The sequence below is a fragment of the Eptesicus fuscus genome, chromosome 10, assembly GCF_027574615.1.
Source record: "Eptesicus fuscus isolate TK198812 chromosome 10, DD_ASM_mEF_20220401, whole genome shotgun sequence".
Classification (NCBI taxonomy): domain Eukaryota; kingdom Metazoa; phylum Chordata; class Mammalia; order Chiroptera; family Vespertilionidae; genus Eptesicus; species Eptesicus fuscus.
In genome coordinates this window covers 12,477,584-12,494,463 of record NC_072482.1, presented here as the reverse complement: position 1 = coordinate 12,494,463, position 16,880 = coordinate 12,477,584, and the positions used below count along the sequence as shown (strand labels likewise).

Genomic DNA, 16,880 nt, shown 5'->3' with positions numbered 1-16,880 from the left:
TAAAAATTATGAACAACAAATACATATCTATCAACAAGTGAATCTAAAAGTCAAGTGAATTAAAAATCTGAGGAACAGAATAAACTGGTGAACTTAATAGAATCAGGCATAGAATGGGAGTGGATTGATAATTCTCAGGGGGAAAGGTGTGTCTGTGTGGGGAGTATGGGAAGAGACTGGACAAAAATCATACACCTATGGATAAGGACAGGGGGGGGGAGGTAAGGGAAGAGGGGGGGTAGGAACTGGGTGGTGGGAAGATATGTGGGGAAAAAGGAGAAACAATTGTAATCTGAACAATAAAGATTCATTAAAAAAAAAGAAAGAAAAAAAGGTTCCCCACCCCTGAATGGAATACTATTCATCGAAAAATAGAAACGAGCTATGAAGCCACAGAAAGACATGGAGAACCAGTAAGTGCATGTAGCTAAGGAAAAGAAACAAGTCTGAAAAGGCTACATACTTTATGATTTTAACTATAGGACATTCTAGAAAAGGCAAATACATAGGGACAGGGGAAGCCTGGGGTGGGGCAGGGAGAGGAGGAGCAGTGAGTGGGAGGAATGCAGGGACTGCTGTTAGGTCAGTGAGACCATTCTGTCTGAGACTGTGGGACGTGGGGGACACATGAAATCATGCATTTGGCAAAACCCATAGAGCCGTACAACACAGAGTTAACCCTAATGTAAACTATGGGCTTTAGTTGGTAATAACGATGCTATATCAATATTGGTCCACCAATGTAACAAATGTACCATACCACAAGATAAGGGAAACTGGTTAGAGAAAAGGTGTATATTGGAACTCGGTCCTTTCTGTTAGTTTTGTTTGTTTGTTTTTTTAAGTCTAAAGCTGTTTTAAGAAATAGTTTAGCCCTGGCCCGTTTGGCTCAGCGTTGGCCCTCAGACAGAAGGGTCACAGGTTCGATTCATGGTCAAGGGCACGTGCCTTCCCCGGGCCCAGTGGGGGTGAGCGCAGGAGGCACCCAATTGATGTGTCTCTTTCACGTGGATAGTCCCCTCTCTCTCTCCCACTGCTCTCTCCCTTCCACTCTCCCTTGAAATCAATGGGAAAAATATCCTCGGGTGAGGATTATAAACAAGAAAGTTTATTAATTAAAAAAAATAATAATAATTTACAGACTCAGCAAAAGTATGTATCTCCCTTTAGACTATCTTTGTTTTCACTGTTTGGTGACAGGTGCTCGATCTGATGAATCCAGTTTGGTATTTTATTAGTTTTAATTTGCATATCCCTGTGTTCTCAGATTGAACATCTTTTCCAGTTTGTTGGACATTTCACGTTCTCTTATTATAATCGTTATTGATTGATTGGTTTTTAGAGAGAGGAAGGAAGGAAGAGGGAGATAGATAGGTATCAGGATGATGTTCTAACCAACTGAGCTACACAGTCAGAGCCTCAACTTTCCTTAGTACAAGTCGTTTGTTCCTGTCCTTGGCCTGTTTATCCAGTTGATTGTTGATCTTTTGATTGTGGAATTATGGGAGTTTTAAAAATTTGCTTATTCATTTTTTTGTTCACATGTTGCAAATATTTTCTCATAATCTGCTGTTTTTTAACTGAATAATGATGTCTTTTCTCCATGGAAAGTTGTTTTTTGTTTTGGTTAATCCTCACCCGAGGATATTTTTCCCATTGATTTTTAGAGAGTGGAAGGGAGGGAAGTGAGAGACACACATCAATTGGCTGCCTTCTGCACGTGCCCTGACCGGGGCAGGGGATCAAACCTGCAACCCAGGTAGGTGCTGGTGACTGGGAATTGAACCTGAGACCCTTCAGTGTGCGGGCCGACGCTCTAACCACTGAGCAACCGGCCAGGGCATGGCCACAGAAAGTTTTACATTTTGAAGGAGTTTGGCCTGGAAATGTGCTCTGTGATCTGAGCCGCCCTCAGACGGAGCCCATTGCTCTGGCCAGCCTTGTCCTTCTGCCCCCGACTCTCCATGCTGAGCTGAGCTCTGCTCCGGGGTATCCCTGAGCCTCTGGGCAGGTTTTGAAACTGGCTTGGCTTTATCTAATGGGATGAACCTGGCTAAGGAGATTAGCAGGTTGCCTGTGGATCCCACTTCTAATCTGCACCTTCAGGCTGTCCCTTCCTGGCTGGGAAGGAGCTGCAGAAACGGCCGGAGGACTGGCCCCTTCATGAGCTGGGACTGAGCTGAGGGGGTCCCGGGCGAGGGGGCGTCACCATGGGCAGCCCCCAGGGCAGCGCCCTTCCGGAGGCCCTGAGTCTTCGGCCCCGGGCTCGCTAAGGTCACGCGTGGGAGCTGCGCGTGGAGGCTGCCAGGACCGCACCCTGCACCATGGCGCTGCTGAAAGTCAGGTTTGACCAGAAGAGGCGGGTCAAGCTGGCCCAGGGGCTCTGGCTCCTGAACTGGCTCTCTGTGCTGGCCGGCACGGTGGTCTTCGGCCTGGGGCTGTTCCTGAAGATCGAGCTCCGGAAGAGGAGCGACGTGATGGACAACTCGGAGAGCCACTTTGTGCCCAACTCCTTGATAGGGGTGGGGGTGCTGTCCTGTGTCCTCCACGCGCTGGCCGGCAAGGTCTGCTACGACGCCCTGGACCCGGCCAAGTTCGCCAAGTGGAAGCCCTGGCTGCGGCCGTACCTGGCCGCCTGCGTCCTCTTCCACGCGGCCCTCCTGCTGGCGGCGCTCTGCTGCTTCCTCCTGCGCGGCTCCCTGGAGAGCACGCTGGCCCTCGGGCTCAAGCAGGGCCTGCGGTACTACCGCGACACCGACACGCCCGGCCGCTGCTTCATGAAGAAGACCATCGACCTGCTGCAGATCGAGTTCAGATGCTGCGGCAACAACGGCTTCCGGGACTGGTTTGAGATTCAGTGGATCAGCAACCGCTACCTGGACTTTTCCTCCAAAGAAGTCAAAGAGTGAGTGCCCCTCCGCCCCCTGCCCCCGGGTCAGAGCTGACCGGGCCCTGGAGGCCCGTGTCCTGTCCGCCCCTTGGGTGGTTGCCGTGCAGAACTTCTTACCGTGCGTGCCAGGCTGTATTGGGGGGCCCTTATGGAATTGCTGATATTCTGATATGGTGATCCATAAAGGTGGCAACTTCATATGGTCCCACCTAACGTCGGCCATGGTGGGAGGAGGTGTCAGCTACATAAGCTGTGGGACAGGAGTCCCCAGGGGGGACTGTGGCGTTCATAGAGCACATTACTGAGATGCTGACCAGCTTGTCTCCTTCACTCAGAGTACATGGGTGCAGTCCCAGAAGCTTGCATTTCCTGGTTCGTTCCCTTTCTCCAGCCTTTGGGGCCTGAGCACCGACCTCAGTGTGTCCTTGGGTGTGGAGGGGAGAGGAGAGGACGGGCAGCCAGGAAGTCGAGGCCGTGGCTTTGGCTCTGCCGTTAGTTAGCCGGTGACCGTGGGTAAGTCACTTGCCCTCTGGGTCCTCGCTTGCCCAACGGTTAGATAAAGACCCTGGAATAATCTTGGAGGTCGCCTCCTGGCTCTGTCTAGAGCCCGGCAGACAGCAGGTGCTCATTCAATGTTTCCTTCTTAAATCATAGCAGTGCAACACGGTGAAGTGTGTCTGAAGTATTGTATGTGCAACTATAACAGCCTAGGTGGGAAGTCGGGAGGTGCTGGTGGGAGAGAGAATCTCGCCCTGGAGCTGCGGTCCACACGCGTGCGACGCCAGCACACGGCTCTCCCGGTGCCCCCGCCGCCACAGGGCTCCAGCCCTTCTCCAGGGAGGGGGCAGCCTGCCTGCGCCTCCTCCTGTGTCCTGCCTGTGCGAGAGGTTCAGTTATCATCCAGGCGAGTTTCCTGTGAGGCTGGCGAGTCCGAGGGACGTGCACAACGGTGTTGGGCGCACTGGCAGCAGGGCACGGTAGAAGCCCAGACACCACCACCGCCAAACCCCGGAAGGCTGCACCTCGGGTGGGAGGGCAGTCAGGCTGAAGGTCACTGCCGGGATTCTATTTTCTCTGCGGCTGGGGATTACTGCTACAAATCCCCAGTCAAGGAGAGACTTGTAAACTGCGCTGCCCTTCCTAGGTGACAGGTCGCAGGGACAGCACGGAGGCATGGTCTCTGGAAGGTGCCCCAGGAGGGTGTGAAGCCAGAGGGACGAGCAGAATTCCTGGGATGGGGCAGGGAGGAGGGATGTTGTTGTAGAACCAGCCCTTGTGAGCTTTTCATCCCTGCCTTTACTGTCGTTTCCCGTGATTGCCGTCTGCACAGGGCCAGTCCTTGGAGAGACTTTAAAATCTCTCTGTAATCCCCAAATCCCCTTCTGTCCCAGAGCGGAGACATTCTCCAGGTGGTTCCACTCTCGTGGTCAGCATGGCCACATTTTCAGGCAAACATTAAGCTCAATGCTCCACATCAACCAACTTGTTTAGATTTTTTAAAAAGTGTCTTACACAAAAAATCAGGTGACAACTTTAAGAGAAACAAAAACAGGAAAAGAAATTGAAGTTAGATTCTCAGTCACAACTAAACATCACCCGCTTTAGTTTTTTCACATTTCATTCTAGTCTAGTTAACATCTACATAATGGCACAGCGTAACCACGGCATAATGGCAATTGAGTGCCCATTTTGCAATTTGATAGTATAACCTTTGCTTAATGTTCAAAATGATCATTTCCTCTCAGCATCACTGCGATATGATTAACAAATATAATTAACAAATAACACTGTGAAAGGTTAAGGTGCACACTGTGTTGATCTGATACATTCGTAGATTGTAAAATGATTACTACCAGAGCTTTTGCTGACTCCTTCATTATGTGACGTCATTACAATTTCCTTCTGTAGTGAGGACATTTAAGATCTACTCTCCTGAGCCAACTCAACTTTTTTTTTTTTTTGCAACTTTTCAAGGATGTAACACGGTGTTGTTAACTGTAGTCACTACATGTACAGTAGATCCCCAGAACATTTCGTCTTATAACTGGATGTTTGTGCACTTGGACCAATATCGTCCCTGCCCCCAAAGCCCCTGGCAGCCATCAATCTCGGGTGTTTCTATGCATTCGGGCTTTCCGACTCCACATATATGTGATATCAGACAGTATCTGTCTAAAACGATTATGATCACCGATTGGGTAATAGTCCGCTGGACAATGGACACACTTACGTGGTCATTTAGGTTGTCTTTATTTCTATTATAACTAACACCGGAATGGGCATCTTTGAGGCTTTTCCTTCTCTCTTTCTCTCTCCCACTTACCTTAGGCTACATTTCTAGCACTGGAACTGTAGAACTGAAATCCTTTCTCCTTTCCACGCTCCCCACACGCCTCCCCCCCCCCCACACCGTGATGTCACACCGTGTTGCCAAGGGAACAGCCTGATAGGTTCCCTTGACAGAGAGGCTACATCATCATTTCCCACAAACTTTTACATTAATGATCAGTGGGTGAAACTGTGAGGGAGGTGAGGCTCCTGGGGGCTGTGACCAGAAAGCCTAGTGGGGCTGGATTTGCCTGAGGGCCAGGGCTAGCCGGCCTGTTGGTGGAAAGAAAGAACAAAGGAATGAATGAGAGAACTTGAGTGGCACCTCTCCTTCCCCGCACCCCCCACAACATTTCTTTCTGTTCGCATTTTGACTGCTCACTTAGAAAGATTATTAAGTTTACCTGACAAAGCTGGATCCCCAACATAGACAGTGCATGTATTTTTTGAGATGGCAAAGCACTGAGAAGTGGTAAGCATTCGCCTTTCCCCGGCTTTTCTCAGCAGCGTCCTCGGGGCTAGAATTCTGAGGCCACAGAGGCCAAGAGAAGCAAGGTCTCTGGGGAAGGATTTGTAGTTTGCGACCAGTGCTTTCATGTTTTGCATTTTCAACGTTCATTACAGAAAATCCAAGCCTCCACAAAAACAGAGATTTAACGAACCCCCATGTACCCACCACCCAGCTTCCACGAACATTTGGCCTTTCTAGTTTCATTAACACAAACCCTGGGCATCATTTCCCTTTACTTGTAAATACTTTAGGAGGGAGTTCATAAGGAGGGTGTTTTTTTTTGTTTGTTAGTTTTGTTGTTTAACGTAAGTACAATTAATCATCTCAACAAAATTAGCATTAATATCATCTAATCCCCAGATTGTTCAATATTCTGATTGTCTCAAAATGTCTCCTCCGGCTGGTTTGTTCAAATCAGGATCCAAACCGAGCCCACACTCGGCACTTGGGTGCTTCTCCTGAGTCTCTCCTCCTCTATAACAGTTATCTTGTCCTGAAAACCAACCAACCAACCAACCAAACAAAAAACGTTTGTATTGACTTTAGAGAGACAGGAAGGGAGAAACATCCATGTGAGAGAGAAACATGGAGGGGTCGCCTCCTGCAGGCACCTGACCTGGGATTGAACCCACAACCGGGGCACGTGCCCCGACCGGGAATTGAACCAGTGACCTTTTGGTGCACCGGGCGACGCTCAACCAAGTGAGCCACTCGGGCCAGGCGACAGTTACCTTTCTCATGCCATGGGTGTCCTGCAGAATCCCCCTCACTCGGGTCAGGCGGCTGCAGCCACGCTGTCTCCTTGTTCTGCCCGCTCACCCAGCTCAGGGCGCAGGTGCCATCGGATTGAAGTTCGGTTTCGGCAAGAGGTTGAGAGGGCGCTGCTCTGGGCATCTGACCGCACCACACCAGGAGGGCCAGGAGGCCGCTGGCCTGTCTGTAACAATTCCTTTGACAGTTTCCTGTTTTCAGGATGAGCAGAGCTTCAGTGTCTGGGGTGAGAGGCAGACAGGAAGGAGCTCGGAGGCGTGGCACCAGGCCCGGTTAGCCAGGGGGGCCTGGCCCGGGCGCTCACAACAAGGGGAGAAGTTGGCACCAAACTCTCACTTTACTGTCCTCAAGGGGACCCGCTGCTGTTCCTCTATAGGCATCTGTTCCTCTTCCCGAACAATTTACAAACATCTTAAGACGTTCTACACGTTCGCTAGAAGCTCCCTGAGGACAGGACCGTGTCTCCCTCAGACTGGGGCTCCCTGAGGACAGGGCCGTGTCGCCCTCAGACTGGGGCTCCCTGAGGACAGGGCTGTGTCCCCTCAGACTGGGGCTCCCTGAGGACAGAGCTGTGTCCCCCTCAGACTGGGGCTCCCTGAGGACAGGACCGTGTCCCCCTCAGACTGGGGCTCCCTGAGGACAGGGCTGTGTCCCCCTCAGACTGGGGCTCCCTGAGGACAGGGCCGTGTCCCCCTCAGACTGGGGCTCCCTGAGGACAGGACCGTGTCCCCCTCAGACTGGGGCTCCCTGAGGACAGGGCTGTGTCCCCCTCAGACTGGGGCTCCCTGAGGACAGGGCTGTGTCTCCCCTCAGACTGGGGCTCCCTGAGAACAGGGCTGTGTCCCCCTCAGACTGGGGCTCCCTGAGGACAGGGCCGTGTCCCCCTCAGACTGGGGCTCCCTGAGGACAGGGCTGTGTCCCCCTCAGACTGGGGCTCCCTGAGGGCAGGGCCGTGTCCCCCTCAGACTGGGGCCCCCTGACAGCAGGGAGGTGTCTCCCCTTTCTTACGGCCCCCCTCACCACCTGCAGGACTTTATATGCTGTGGCTACCCAAAAAAGAAATACTAATACTGCACTTGCTGTATACCAGGTGCTCTATGTGTATTCTCCCATTTAATCTCCACCACAGGCCTGTCAGGTACCATATTGCCATTTCTCAGATGAGAAAACTGAGGCTCACAGAGGTCGTTGCCAAGCTCGACAGGGTCAGGTGGGGACTGACTCAGCAGCTGTTCTCCTGCCTCCCTCCCTCCCTGCTGTGCCGTTTCCAGTCGGCTTTCCTTACTGATTTATGGATTCACTGACTAAATTATGTTGGTTTCTCCAGGGAAACTCTGACGCGGTGAGTTTCCCGTCAGAGGTGGCGTGGCCACGGGACAGTGGGCTGCAACAGAGGGCGGCAACCGGCGGTCCGTGAGGTCCGAAAGGTTGGCGCCCGCTGGGCTAGAACACAGGCTTGTCAATTAAGACCCTCAGGAGCCGGGGCCCTGAGCAGGCGGTTTGCAGCCTGGAGCACAGACATAAATAGCAGCTCCCTGAGGAGCACCTGCCTGGCTTTGTCTTAAGAAGGCGAGTGGGGCTGTAATCTGTGGTTGGACCAGGGCAAGCGCTGAGCAAACAGACGTGCTTCTGGGGAGGGAGGGCCAGTTCCAGAGCTGTGGCCCCAAGGGGTCCCCGGCTGGGGGGAGACACGGCCCTGTCCTCAGGGAGCCCCAGTCTGAGGGGGACACAGCCCTGCCCTCAGGGAGCCCCAGTCTGAGTGGGACACGGCCCTGTCCTCAGGGAGCCCCAGTCTGAGGGGGACACGGCCCTGTCCTCAGGGAGCCCCAGTCTGAGGGGGACACGGCCCTGCCCTCAGGGAGCCCCAGTCTGAGGGGGACACAGCCCTGCCCTCAGGGAGCCCCAGTCTGAGGGGGACACAGCCCTGTCCTCAGGGAGCCCGTCTGAGGGGACACAGCCCTGTCCTGTAGGGACCAGCGAGGTTGCTTCTCCACTGGGCTCAGCAGCGAGGTGAGGGGAAGGCGCCGCCCAGAAGGCCAGCCTGCAGACCTATGGCAGCTCCGACCTGGGGCCTCAGCCCACAGACGGCAGGCCTGGCCCTCACGCAGGTACAGGAGGCAGACTGCAGCCTGCCCTCACTCCGGTGCGGCGCTGGGTGAGGCCCTGCCCTGCCTGGGGCCCCCTTCCTCTTCTGCAGAACCACCTGGTGGTGGGCCAGGCCCCAGGGAGAGGGCCCTGCGTGAGGGAGCCCACCTTCTCCGAGGGCTGGGCCAGCTGCACCCCGTGCCGGTCTCTGCTAACCCACAGCCGCTGAGAGGGCGGTTCACCAGCGCTGGCTCTTTCCCGCGGGAGGGCACTGGGAACGGCCCAGGTGGGACACGGTGCTGCTGGAGCGGCGCCAGGGCAGGGAGGGCAGGGCAGGGAGGGCAGGCCGGGGTGGGCCACTCCCGGTGAGGAGATGAGGAGGTGGTGGCGGGGCTGCTGGGCCTGCTGGGCTGCTCACGTGCAGTCAGTGGGGTTGGAGCGAGAACTTCTCCAGCAGCCGCTGCCGTCCCACAGGAGCCTGACAGGCCCCGCGGGTGGCGAGCCCGTTCTCACGCAGGCGCTCGCTCACAGCTTCCTCAGCTGACAGGGCCCACGCACCCCTCCACACTGTGTCCCCAGCAGTGTCACGTTGTCACAACGGCTCCCTGGGACCTCTTGGTTCATAGGTCAACGCTCAATCACACCAGCTGGGCTGCATCTTTTTTTTATAGTCTCAACTTTTATTAAGTAAAAATATGAACGCTTCATGACTTAGTGTGTCATCCTGGCGCAGGCGCCATGCGAATCTCCGTGTGTTCCAATTTAGTACACGTGCTGCCAGAGCGAGCACCACAGATGGCTCTTCAACAGGTTAGACACCAAACTCCACTCATGAGAGAAGTGGAAATTAAAACCACCATGAGATACTGTTTTTTTCAGTCCTCACCCAAGGATACGTTCTTTTGAGAGAAACATCGATGTGAGAGAGAAACATCAATCAGCTGCCTCCCGTACTCGCCTGACCAGGAATTGAACCCACCATCTTTTGGTGTACGGGACGACTCTCCACCACCTAAGCCACTGAGACAGGACCCAGGATACTCTTTCCATGGATCAGCGTTCACTCACCTATCCTCTATCAAACCTGTGTGGTTTGGCTGTGGGGCGTGGCTCTCCCAGGTGTGGCTCGTGGGTGTGACTGCCCAGCCCCGAGGAGAGATGCAGAAGGGGTCTGGTGTGCTCACAGACGGACCCACGCTCTGGCTCAGGAATGCATCTTTGAGGGATTTACCCTCTAGATGGATTCATAACATGCAGGACGACATGTGCATGTTTGTATTAACAGGAGACTAGGAAACCCCAAGCGCCCACCACGGGGAATGCACAGTACTCCAGGAACCATCTGCACAGTGGGGACACCGTACAGCTCACTGAACACCTGACAACACTCCCCACTGGCAGACATAACACATCTTAAGACATTGTTAAGGGTAAAAAGACAGTAGTATAGCCTTAGCCGGTTTGGCTCAGTGGATACAGCATCGGCCTGTGGACTGAAGGGTCCTGGGTTTGATTCCAGCCAAGGGCACATACCTCGGTTGCAGGCTGGATCCCTGGCACTGGTCAGGGTGTGTGTGGAAGGCAACCCATTGATGTGTCTCTCTCACATCGATGTTTCTCTCTCTCTGTCTTTCTCCCTTCCACTCCTTAGGGGGGGAAAAAAAAAAGACAGTAGTATATAATGCTGCTACTTAGGTTAAAAAAAAAAAAAAAGCAAACCAGGAAGAACATTTATGGAACCAGCGTTTGCTTGTCCCTGCATGAAGCCTCCCCAAAAGGACAGACACGTTGGCCGTAGTGGGGGGACTGGAGGCCCAGGGACGAGAATGAGGGGAGTTTTATTGCATGAAGGAGATTTTACTTAGAAGCTAAATATGAAAATCTATTTATATTGTCTTTTTTAAAAAAAATATATTTTTTTAGTTGTTGACTTTAGAGAGAGAGAGGGGAAGGGGGAGGAACAATGATTTGTTGTTCCACTTATTTATGGATTCATTGGTTGATTCTTGTATGTGCCCTGGCTGGGGATCGAACACAACCTTAGCGTACTAGGATGATGCTCTAACGGACTGAGCTACCCAGCCAAGGTGAATATCCTTTTTTTAGAGTGCAATTATCATTTCAGTGAATATTGTTGAAAACAATTTCTATTTTAAACAATTACAGGCTTTCTATTCTTGTGTTGTAAAAGTCTGCTATCACTATGGAATGCACTGTTCATGTGCAACTTAAACTACTCAAGATAACATGCATACAGTCAGGTGCGCCAATCTCAAGTGTGCAGCTCGATGGATTTTGACACATCCAGACCTGGGTAACTTCCCTCAGGTCAGGTAGAGCATAGCCAGCCCGCCTGATGGGGAGGGGAGACCAGTCACTATAGAGACGTCCCTCCTCTTGAATCCTGAACCCACACGAACATACGGTTGCTCTAACTAAATACATACATAAATACAGAAATGCAGTTATGTGGGTGCATCCTTCAGGTGAGTAAGGAGTGCCCACCCAGCTGGACAGTTCATGTGGACGGTGAGCAAACGGTGAGCAAAGCGAGGGGCAAGCCTCATCCCCTGCACAGGCCCTGACACATCTGTTGAGAAGATCTGATCTGGCCAGAGGGGGTCTTGGTCCCAAAGGGGGAGATGAATTTGGAGAGAGGCCTGGGGGCTGAAGTCTGATGGTCATGAATACCAGACAGAGCTCTGTCCCACAGTCACCGCCGTCCTGTTGCTCTGACCAGCCTGCCATGGTTCTAAGAAATCATCGCATGCCAGGGAGGGTGGATGATCTCTACATTCCCCACTTATTTGCTTCTTGGTTTATCATCTATCTCATCCCCCTTGAACAGGGGTGGGGAACGTCCAGCTGTGGGCTAAGGCCCGAAAAATCATTTGGTCTGGACCTGCCAAGGCATGAGGGGTGAGTTAAATGTTTGACCAAATATAACAGGCTAATTTTTAAAAATAACTTTCTTTTTTAAAAAAGTATATTTTTATTGATTTCAGAGAAGGAGAGGAAGAGAGAGATGAAAACATCAATTATGAGAGAATAATTGATAGGCTGCTTCCTGCACGTCCCACACTGGGGATCGAGCCCACAACCTGGGCATGTGGCCTTGATCAAAATCGAACTCGGGACCCTTCAGTCCCCAGTCCGATGCTCTATTCACTGAGCCAAACAGGCTAAGGCCAGCAGACTAATTTTTAAGTTGATAATTTTGTATGGTCCGCAAATGATGTTACAAATATCCAAATGGCCCTTGGCAAAAAATAAAAGGTTCTCCACCCCTGGCTCCAGAACATAAGGTCCAGCACGGCAGGGCACTGGCTCTCTGGGGTCACTGCTCCATCTTCAGTGCCTAGAACACTGGCTGGCACATAGTCGGTGCACAGCAAATATTACCGAGAGAGCAAATGAATGAATGAGTGAATTAGACTGTGGCGGGGGACGGGAGGAACTGGCACCTGGTGAAAAGTCCGAGCAGCCCTCTCAAGTTGTCTATTTTTCCTCCAGTCGCATCAAGAGCAACGTGGATGGGAGGTACCTGGTGGACGGTGTCCCCTTTAGCTGCTGCAACCCCAACTCGCCACGGCCCTGCATCCAGTACCAGCTCACCAACAACTCGGCGCACTACAGCTATGACCACCAGACGGAGGAGCTCAACCTGTGGGTGCGAGGCTGCAGGGCCGCCCTGCTGAGCTACTACAGCAGCCTCATGAACTCCATGGGCGCCGTCACTCTCCTCGTCTGGCTCTTTGACGTAGGCTCCTGGCCCGGGGTGCGGTGCAGGGGAAAAGGGAGCCATCTGTCCATTTGGATTTATTGTATTTTTATTTTTTAATCCTCACCTGATATTTTTCCCATTGATTTTCAGACAGAGTGGGAGGAAAAAAGGGGGGGGGGGAGAGGGAGAAACATCAGCATGAGACACATGGATTGGTTGCCTCCTGCATCTGCCCTGACCAGGGTCAGGAATCGAACCCACAACCGAAATATGTGCTCTTGATCGGGAATTGAACCCACAACCCTTCGATTCGTGGGCTGATGCTCTGAGCAACCAGCCAAGGCCTATTTGGATTTAAAGGGAAGAAACTGGGCCTGGAGCACATGCCTTCCTCCCTCCCTTCTTGGAACCAGCCCTCTGCCTGGCTGTGGGTCAGGAAGGCCAAGGCTTGAACCCCAACACCTCCACTTTCCTTTTGTTTGTTTCTGTCCTGTTGCTTAAAAAATAACTTATTGAGGTGAAATTCACAGGACATAAAATCAACCATTTTGAAGTGAACAATTCAGGGGCATTTAGAACATTCACAATGTTACGCCACCACCGCCTCTATCTAGTCCTCAAACACGTCCATCACCCCCAAAGAAAGCTGCATACCCATTAAGCAGTCCTTCTTCAATCCCCCAGCCCAAGCCCCAGGCAGCCCCCAGTCTGCGGTCTGTCCTGTGGATTCACCTACTCTGGGCTCTTCATATAAATGGGATCATGTATTAGGTGACCTTTGGTCTGGCTGCTTTCCCTCTGCATGTTTTAGAGGTCCAGCCTGTGCCTCCACTTTTTGGTCTGAGGTCTTAGAAAGTGCTTAACCTCTCTGTTCTATGGGGCTGACAGCACTTCGCTCTGGGACCACTGACTAGGTATGGGCGAATGTTCAGCAAATGCGAGCTCTTTGGATTCATGCTTCTTTTGAGATGTCGACCGCCATTTACCTGCTATTCTAATTATTTGTGGCTTCATCTCAGCTGTAAGGCCCAATTCCTCTCTGTAGCCACAGAGCTTGGAATGTAGGAAGCCCTCAGTGAATGCTGAATTCATTTATTGAAGAGATTTCACAAACCTATGGTGCTGTGCTCTGGGCGCTGTCCTGGGTGCTGAATGGGAGTGTGCATTAGTGAGTGGTAGACCAAGGTGGCACAGAGGGTGACTTTGGCTCCTGCTTTGAGCTGACAGCAGAAAATCCAGACTCCAAATTCCAAGTGTACAAAATCAGAGACATTAGGTGGGGAAACTTTCTGTCAGAGAAGATTCACTGAATGGTTCCTTTAAGTCTCTCTCTCCGTCTATGGAAATTCTCATGCAGCTGTGCCCTTGGCTGATAGTCCACTAGCCACGTACCCTAGAGGGGCTGTACTCCCTGAGGGGGGGTGGGTGGGGAGGGAGGGCTTCCTTTAATGTTGAGGCAGAGTCTTGGGAACGAGTGGGTAGAATTAGGAGAGAAGCTTACTGCCAGAAGGCTGGGCTCCACTGGCTGCCTCAGTGCAGCACCTTTTCAGGAACCAGCTCACTGTGGACAGGGAGCTCGAATGCCCCTTTTACTTGGATTCATGCTTCTTTTGAGATGTCGACCGCTGGGCAGAGGTCTTTCGTGGGCAGAGCTCTGTGATGAGCACAAGGGTGGCTGGGTTAAGATAGGATTCTGCCCTGAGCCTTGCCCTCCCGGACTTCACAACCCTGTTAGCAGATGACATCTAAGGCATGAACCTAAGGGAACCATTACCAAGTGAAAACTCAGTGCTGCAGTGGGCCGCCTTCAGGAAGGCAGGAGGGGATCACAGTGGTACATGCAGGAAGAGGACTTGCAGGAAGAGGTATGCTTTCCCACTGTTAAAACTATTAAACTTCCAATGGACCATAACCATAACTTAAACTCTATTAGTTACTGTTATCATCTACTACCATAATTATAAAATGCCCCCAGAGTAGCCATTTTCAACCTTTTTCATCTCATGGCACACATAAACTAATTATTAAAATTCTGTGGCACACCAAAAAAATTTTTTTTCTGATCTGACCAAAAAAAAAAAAAAAAGTGTAATTTTAATTCACTTACACCAGACAACTATGTTGTCATTCTTATATTTGACAATCTAAGGGAAAAGAGGTCAGTGCCCCTGAATTAATAGTCAGATGTCACAGCATGTTTTATACATTCTTGCAACACATGGGTTGAAAGTTGCTGCCCCATAGCATTCATTCAACAGATGTTTACTGAGGCCCTCCCACCAGCCAGTGTGGTTCCAGTGCATTTTACTGGGTGAACGAGATGGAACAGGGTCACCCCTGCCTTGGGGTGGACGCTCTCCATTAGTGGGCCTAGTCCCTTCAGAGTTTGCTATACCCTAAAAGGAGAAGTATATGAGAGCAAACCAGGACTTTGTGTAGAAACAAGTGGCTGACACAATACAATAGACAGCTGGAAACAATACTCACCACACTGACTAATAACCGATACAGCTGACACCTCACCGTGCACCAGGTGCCATGGCCTACACACACTGAAGTGTCACAGCACACATATGGGGCAGGCGACACTTCATCTGAAAACCTGCAAACCAGATGAGTAAACAGGTTTCCTCATCACATGGTTAACTCGGAGCCCAGGCATTTTGTCACCAGTGTCTGCCCCAGTGATGACTAGTGAACAAATCCGAACAAACCACCCACTCACCCCCACACTACTGGAGATAACAGTAGAGAAAACCACATAGCACACTGTTTGCAGAAAAGGAGGTCATTTAAAAATTCCTTCCAGCAAATAGCTACTGAATACCCAATGTGTGCCAAACAATATGCTAGGAACTGGGGGGCACACGGGTGGGGGGCGCACAGAGAGAAGGAGCCCAGGCCTAATGCCCCCAGGACAGGAGAGACCTGAGAGGATGGGGAAGGAGAGCGAGGAGCAGGGACAGGCACCACGGAGGGCTGAAGCTGAATTAACAGGTGAATGTGGAGGAACAATATTCGAGGCATAGAAAGTAGCAATGGTACAGACTGGGGAAGAGAAAGGCTGGGGTGCGGAGGGATCCCAAAGAAGCACAGGGTGGCTGGAAAGGGAGAGAGGGGCGGAGATGAGGTTGGATAGGGGCTGGTATCTTGAGTGCCCCAGCAAGACTCATCAGAGCCCGCCTCATTGAAGGGCCCCAGTCATGAACAGGCCAATGGCTCCCCTGGTTTCCTGACAGCCCCAATCCCCCGCTTCTCCTCCCAGACCTCCCCTAAGTCTCCTCTCCCCCAACCAGGTGACCACCACGACTGGGCTGCGCTACCTGCACACGGCACTGGAAAGTGTGTCCAATCCCGAAGACCCCGAGTGCGAGAGTGAGGGCTGGCTGCTGGAAAAGAGCGTGCCGGAGACCTGGAAGGCCTTTCTGGAGAGCTTGAAAAAGCTGGGCAAGAGCAACCAGGTGGAAGCCGAGGGCGCAGACGCAGGCCAGGCCCCAGAGGCTGGCTGATGGCTCCTGGGTCCCCTCCTTCCCGAACACTGGGAAGTAATGGACTCCAAGAAATGTGGACACATACCCTTGTTCAATCTGAAGATCCCGAGGAGGACGGCCATCTCACAGACTCTCCTTGATGGTGGGATGGGAAGTTTAGTGTCCCTAAAAGCATCAGTCAAACATTTGTTGAATGAATGACTCAGAATGTGAATGAATGAGCCCCTTAAGGCCCACTGCTCTAGCACATGGTCTCACAGTGGCCTCAGGGGTTTCTGGGGATGACTAACCCACAACCTGTCTCTCTCACAGCACCCATCTCAGTTCCACCCTGAGGCTACTGGCCACACGGAGGGCTGCTTCCCTTTGCTGAGTTTGCCATTATAAGCTCCAAGAGGCTTCACTCTATATCCAAAGCATCACCAGGTGCATAAACACAGGAGTCTGAAAAAATGTACTGGCCATGTTATCATTTAAAAAAATGCCAAGGTCAGCCATTTTATCTGCTTAATGGCGGAAAGTGGGGACAATTATACTCTTCTAAGAGTACTGGACTCTCCAAATTAGGGAGGACTCAAAAGAAGAATTCTCCAATGATAGGGCAAGAGCATTTAAAAATAGAGGAATATTTCTCCCACCAAAAACGCAGTTGAAGGCCTGCTCCTGTCTCAGTCATGTGCCCTCACTGGGCCAGGAGTGAGCTATGGGTGGAAGAAGTCAAGCTGTTGTCATGTTCCAGCAACATCCCACCCCGAAAGGTCGGGGTGGCCTCCTCTGGCTCTGGGTGGACGGCTGTCCTTCCGTGGAAGAGGAGCAACAATCAGACAGGAGTCTACCCTTTGGAGACCAGGCCTCACCTGGTGGTGGGCCCAGGGATGCCCGCACAGGTGGCCGTGTCAGCCAGCCCCCATGGGCAACACTAATTGTCTACAGTGGAGGGCAGAGTCCTCTGGGAGCTTCTTCCTGTTTCTATCCCCAGACAGCCATCCTTCAAAGCAATATTCTTGGGATGCCTCTGCATTAAAGAGGATTCTTCGAGACAGCCCATCTTCCTGAGCTAGCAACTGCAACACAAGTTTT

The 16,880-nt window shown here is 51.9% G+C and overlaps 1 protein-coding gene and 1 non-coding gene across 2 annotated transcripts; one reads left to right on the top strand and one right to left on the bottom strand.

Annotated features, from left to right (window-relative positions):
* Positions 1-2,324: 2,324 nt before the first annotated feature.
* PRPH2 (peripherin 2) lies at positions 2,325-15,881 on the top strand. Its single transcript, XM_008158899.3, has 3 exons — positions 2,325-2,905; positions 12,099-12,345; positions 15,606-15,881. The coding sequence occupies exons 1-3, from the start codon at positions 2,325-2,327 to the stop codon at positions 15,816-15,818; spliced, it is 1,041 nt and encodes a 346-aa protein (XP_008157121.2). The 3' UTR covers positions 15,819-15,881.
* LOC114228851 (U6 spliceosomal RNA) lies at positions 9,274-9,375 on the bottom strand. The gene has a single exon (XR_003614968.2). It is a non-coding gene; the product is annotated as a U6 spliceosomal RNA (small nuclear RNA).
* Positions 15,882-16,880: the final 999 nt, after the last annotated feature.

Bases quoted from the DNA above. Each gene is read 5' to 3' on its own strand.
- PRPH2 (XM_008158899.3), top strand. From the start codon at position 2,325: ATGGCGCTGCTGAAAGTCAGGTTTGACCAGAAGAGGCGGGTCAAGCTG. The intron at 2,906-12,098 runs GTGAGTGCCCCT...TTTTTCCTCCAG, and splicing joins TCCTCCAAAGAAGTCAAAGA to TCGCATCAAGAGCAACGTGG. The intron at 12,346-15,605 runs GTAGGCTCCTGG...TCCCCCAACCAG, and splicing joins TCCTCGTCTGGCTCTTTGAC to GTGACCACCACGACTGGGCT.